This window comes from Myotis lucifugus, unplaced genomic scaffold (assembly GCF_000147115.1).
Source record: "Myotis lucifugus unplaced genomic scaffold, Myoluc2.0 scaffold_49, whole genome shotgun sequence".
In the NCBI taxonomy this organism is placed as follows: domain Eukaryota; kingdom Metazoa; phylum Chordata; class Mammalia; order Chiroptera; family Vespertilionidae; genus Myotis; species Myotis lucifugus.
The window spans coordinates 4,231,160-4,236,343 of NW_005871097.1; the positions used below are offsets into that span (position 1 = coordinate 4,231,160).

Genomic DNA, 5,184 nt, shown 5'->3' on the forward strand with positions numbered 1-5,184 from the left:
AGGTGTGAGAGGGGGCCTGATGGCCCACCGATCGCCCCGCAGACGGTGACCAACGGCGGGGGGCGGGGCCACCACCCGGCTCCCAGGCACTGAGGGAGCCGAGCTGGGGGGGAGGGGGGACCTTGCCCCCCCCTGGCCCTGATTGATCACCCCGCAGGTGGGATGTTGAAGCAGGTGAGGGGGTGGTGCCAGGCCGTGGTGGGGTACCAGGCGGGGCTGTGGGGCTGCGAGGCTGGGGGTGCAAGCTGGGGCTTTGAGCCTGGGGGTACAAGCTGGGGCCCAATCCCCACAGGTCACCCCGAGGGACCCCACCCATGCATGCAATCATGCACCGGCCTTCTACTTTATATATAAGAAGTAACCAAAGATGAAGGCTCCCTCCAGGCAGCTTAAATTAAAAAGAAAAATTAGTCTGAATCTGGATTGCTTAAAACAACAATCCAGATATGTCCTGCCAAAATAGTCAGGGGTGGTTTTGAAATTCAAGCTTAAATGTGACCAGTGACTGCCAATTTTAAGTGTAGCAATATTTCCCTTGGTTAATGGGAAAATGCAGAAGATTAATCCTGAACTAATCTACAAGTAGGTTCAATTTGAATATTCATTTATGACTGCACTGATGACCTCCCTACCTCTCACATATTCATAGTTGAGAGTCTCAGAAGACTATGCTTTCCAAGGCATTCGCTACAGTGTTCTGAAATTATGGTAATGTTAACTTTGAATGCTTCTTCCCCACTCCCCACCCAATACTGCTTCATCCACTTTTCCTGAAACTTCTATCCCTGTATCAAGTAAGCAAACAAGTTCAAAAATGAAAAAAAAATGTTCCTTGATTATATATTCACTCCACTATAGAATTTAAAGTGTTTGCAGTGGTTCTCGACCTTCTGGCCCTTTAAATACAGTTCCTCATGTTGTGACCCAACCATAAAATTATTTTCGTTGCTACTTCATAACTGTAATGTTGCTACTGTTAGGAATCGTAATGTAAACATCTGATATGCAGGATGGTCTTAGGCGACCCCTGTGAAAGGGTCGTTCGACCGCCAAAGGGGTCGCGACCCACAGGTTGAGAACCACTGGTTAGAGTGATTACTTGAGATGCATTCAGACAACTGTTCAGACACCATTTGAGCAACAATGAGTACGGTTTGGCTGCACAGCTGAGTGCTCTAGCCCTGCTGACCTCTCAACCTCATGTCCAATTCACACTCCTGTCTGCACACCAGCCGCATGGAATTTGGTTTTTCCAACTCCTGATGCTCCCTCTAGTCTCAGGGTTTATGTAGATGCTCCTCCTTCAATAGACCACTCTCACTCCCCCTGTGGCTGGTTAACTCCTATCCACCCTTTGATGACCACATCCACCGTCACCTCCTAAAAGCCTCCCTTGACTGTGGCCTCTCTTGGTGAGCACAGGGCCCTTTTGTTCTTGGTCAGAGTTGAATTAAATACCTCACCAGGAATGTAATTTATGACCCTGTCTCCACAGTATCTAAGCCCCATGGTGGTAGGGACTATCTCTATCTCGGTCACAGGTGCATCTCTTAGGGATACAGTGTCTGGCACATGATGGCTACCTGATGATCTGAAGAGGGAAAGACCTTGATCCTAATTTCAAGAACTGAGAACAGTGAAGTGACTGCTAGTATGTTCTCAGTATGAAGGGATTTTTCCTTTTCCTACACGTCACCATCACCCACTTGTAGGTTTATTATACACTTTGAAATGTATAAATGTACTTATATACATTTATGAAAACACTTTTAAATGTTTGTCTTTTAAGAGGAGGGTCTCATATCCCTTCCTATAAGATATGAAGGACCCCCAAAGTTCTGTCTGATCTGCAAGAGGAACCTATTGAACCCAACCTGGTGTCACAGAGATGGGAATTCTGCCAGTAATCATTTTCATGGAAACATTTATTATCATTTCCTTTGCCCCAGGCATCATGACACCACCAGATCTGAGCTAGAGGAGAGAAGGATAAACCCATGGGAACCGTGAGGGGTGTCCAGTGAAGGCTCAGGGCAGTTACTTCCTATTACTACCCTGATAGGAACAACTGCGGGCTCAAGGCAGAATTCTTTTTAATTAGCTATTCGTGCATGTGCCTGGACAAATATTGTATGTGCTGTGTGCTGTTGTCCGCAACACTTTGCCAATGATCACACTGATCTCAGGGAGCAGAAATGTATGACTCCACATGAAAGGGGACTGGCAGGAAGTTCTTCAAACCCACAGAGGCTCCTCACCTGCAGGTCTGACTTCCTACCTGGGGTCTTTAGGACAGTGACACCTAAAGTATGTCTTCACTGACAAAAGGAGTTGGAAATTCTCAAACCAAATTAGAATCACTTTTGTTCATAGCAGTTTTATGTGTGTTTATATATATACATTTTTGGAGGCAGCAGATATGTCAAAATGTACCTTATTTCTGTTTTTCTTTCTATCCCTGATTTGAAGCAATAATGAGTGACTATCTCATCCAAAGCATTGTGCTGGGTAAAGATGAAAAAGTCATGTTTTTTCACCATTCCCACGAGCTTGCAATCTACAAGGAAAAGCTATTTAAACAAACAACTTTTGTGGGGTTTTTTAGTTACCTTTTTATTGTAGTAAAATATACATAATATTTATCATTTTCACGTTTTTAGTGGCATTAAATAAATTTACAATGTTGTGTACCCATCACCAGTATCTATACCCAAAACTTTTTCATCACCCCCTGTATAAATTCTACCCATTAAAAGATAACTCCTCATTCCTCATGATGCCCCAAACCCCAGTAACCTCTTTTCTACTTTTTGTCTCTATGTATTTGCCTATTCTACATACTTCATATAAGTGGAATTATATAATATTTTTCCTCTGAGTATGGTTTATTTCAGTTAACACAATTAAATACTTCTTAATCAAGCCAGATGTAAAGACAGCCCTGACTTAATTCAATGAGAACAGAGGGCAGAGGCTCTAAGTTTCAGGAGGGGATGACATTTGAAACATGTGTCACAGGAGAGAGACTATTTTAATAGGAGGCACAAAGACAGAGAGATGGACAGGGGTAATGTCAGCAATGAGGAGGATATTGTGGGAGAGGCAGGGGTGCTTAGGAACCAAGGCCAAAGAGAACAATTGAAGTTGAAACAGGTAGAATCTTGGGCTTATTTCATAATCAATCCCAGTGTTGTGGGGAGGTGGGAAAACATGTGGAAAAGGACTTCTTTCTTGCTTATAATCTAGATTTTTTTAAAAAGACAGTAAATTCCAGGAACACAATGCCAAGGACAAAGTATACTCAACAGAAGGGACTTGCTGGTCTGCCCTTCAAAGAGAATGTTGTGATAAGACAAGGTCAGCAGCATGCCTGGCCACCAAGGGAGGTGTAAAGATGAGTGGGCGTGCTCTTGGCCCTGCACAAGGGGCCATGTGAGGGTCTGAGACCTGTTACCGAGGCGCCCAGAGAAGTCTGGATAACTGATCCTTGGTCTAGCTCCAGAGCCATCAGGAAAGCCCTAGGACAAGTCTGAGTTGGCGCAACAGGCTGGAGCAGTCCTGCCTTTAGGGACTGCTCTGCATTCTGTAATCATGCCATCTGTGCACAATGCCAAGGCTGGCACCTGATGACACTTCACCCAGAGGAAGTGTCTCTTGCCCACTTCCAGACTGGCTCTCGAGGACTAGGAGGACACAAGAGCTCCAGAGGCCTGATGTCAACCTCACCTTCTAGTTCAGTGGTTCTCAACCTTCTGGCCCTTTAAATACAGTTCCTCATGTTGTGACCCAACCATAAAATTATTTTCGTTGCTACTTCATAACTGTAATGTTGCTACTGTTATGAATCATAATGTAAATATCTGATATGCAGGATGGTCTTAGGCGACCCCTGTGAAAGGGTCATTCGACCGCCAAAGGGGTCGCAACCCACAGGTTGAGAACCGCTGTTCTAGTTCCTCTTCCACAAAGCCCACCCAATAGTGGGCTGCATGTAATGGTCTGGAAGTCTGAACTTCTGTTTGTCTCCTAGGAATACTGTCCATCTCACTGCAGGGGACACTGACTCTGAAGATGACCCTGTGTTTTTTTATAAAACCAAAATGCTGTTTTTGGTAATGAAGCCAAATGTATCTGAACTTCCCATAATCTCAAGTCTGCTATGAATATTTGTTAAGGTATTGGTCAAGCAGATGCCCAGAAGATGCAGTGGAAAGTAGGGAAGGATTGGGATTTGAGATTAATTCAGAGAATATAAATTTCCAATAGACTGGAAGACTTTCAAATATTATTCCATGTGTACAGGAGGAAGCACTGATGGTTTCTAATGACTGTCAGCACTGTGCAGGATGGATGGAAGTGGGCAAAGAGTGGATCCAGGAAAGTCAGTGATGAGATGATTCCTTCAACCATCCTTCCTTCAGTTCCAGCACTCTTTTTTCCCCCATCACTCGTTTATTCCTTCATTCATCAAGATGTCAATCAAACATATTAAATGCCAGACACTGTTCTAGGATCAACAGGGTAATAAAACAAAGTCTCTACCCTTGTGGAACTTACATTCTAGTAGGGGGAGACAGACAATAAACAGCAATGATATAATGGATTCAGTGAAAAGTACAGCAGGGTTAGGTGAATTTGGAGTGCCACTGAGAAGGGGGTGTGAGATTTTTAAATAAATTGCTCAGGGGAGGCCTTATTGAGAAAGTGAAGATGAGCAAAGGATTGAAGGAGGTGAAGGAATTTATTATATGGGTATCAGGGTGAAGGGTATTCTAGGCAAAGGAAATTGCTTGTGCAAAGACCCTGAGGTGGGAGTGTGTCTGGCACATACAAGGGATGGTGAAGAGGCCAATATGACAGGAGTGAACTAGCATAGGATAGGAGATGAGATTGAGAGGTAATAGATGCCAGATCAAGTGGATGTCTAGGCCACTGTAAAGGTTCTTTCTCCAACTCAGGTTTCTTAACCTTGGCGTTGTTGACATTTTTGACCAGATAACTCTTTTTTTTGGGGGGGGGGGGCGTCCTGTGCATAGTAGGACATTTAGCAGTCTGTCAGTTCTCTACCTACTAGATGCCAGTGGCACCCCTCCCCTCCAACTATGACAATCAAAACTGTCTCCAGACATTGCAGATGTTCCTTGGAGAAGGGGGATCAGCTCTGAATGGGAACTACTGCTCTAA

At 44.3% G+C, this 5,184-nt stretch overlaps 1 protein-coding gene across 17 annotated transcripts in view; it reads right to left on the reverse strand.

The window, feature by feature from the left end:
- The window catches only part of CA5B (carbonic anhydrase 5B), a 78,627-nt gene that overhangs the window by 28,761 nt on the left and 44,682 nt on the right, over positions 1–5,184 (reverse strand). Inside the window, exon 1 of one of the 17 annotated variants that reach the window (XM_023753711.1) lies at positions 2,434–2,572. The exons of 15 other annotated variants lie outside the window; for them this stretch is intronic. Coding sequence is in view for 1 of the 2 variants with exons in the window: in XM_023753707.1 (XP_023609475.1) it covers positions 1,933–1,935 (3 nt within the window). In the remaining variant the exon portion in view is untranslated. Of the gene's footprint in view, positions 1–1,932; positions 1,952–2,433; positions 2,573–5,184 lie in introns of those variants that run through there. One more of the 17 variants, XM_023753707.1, reaches the window with a different exon arrangement.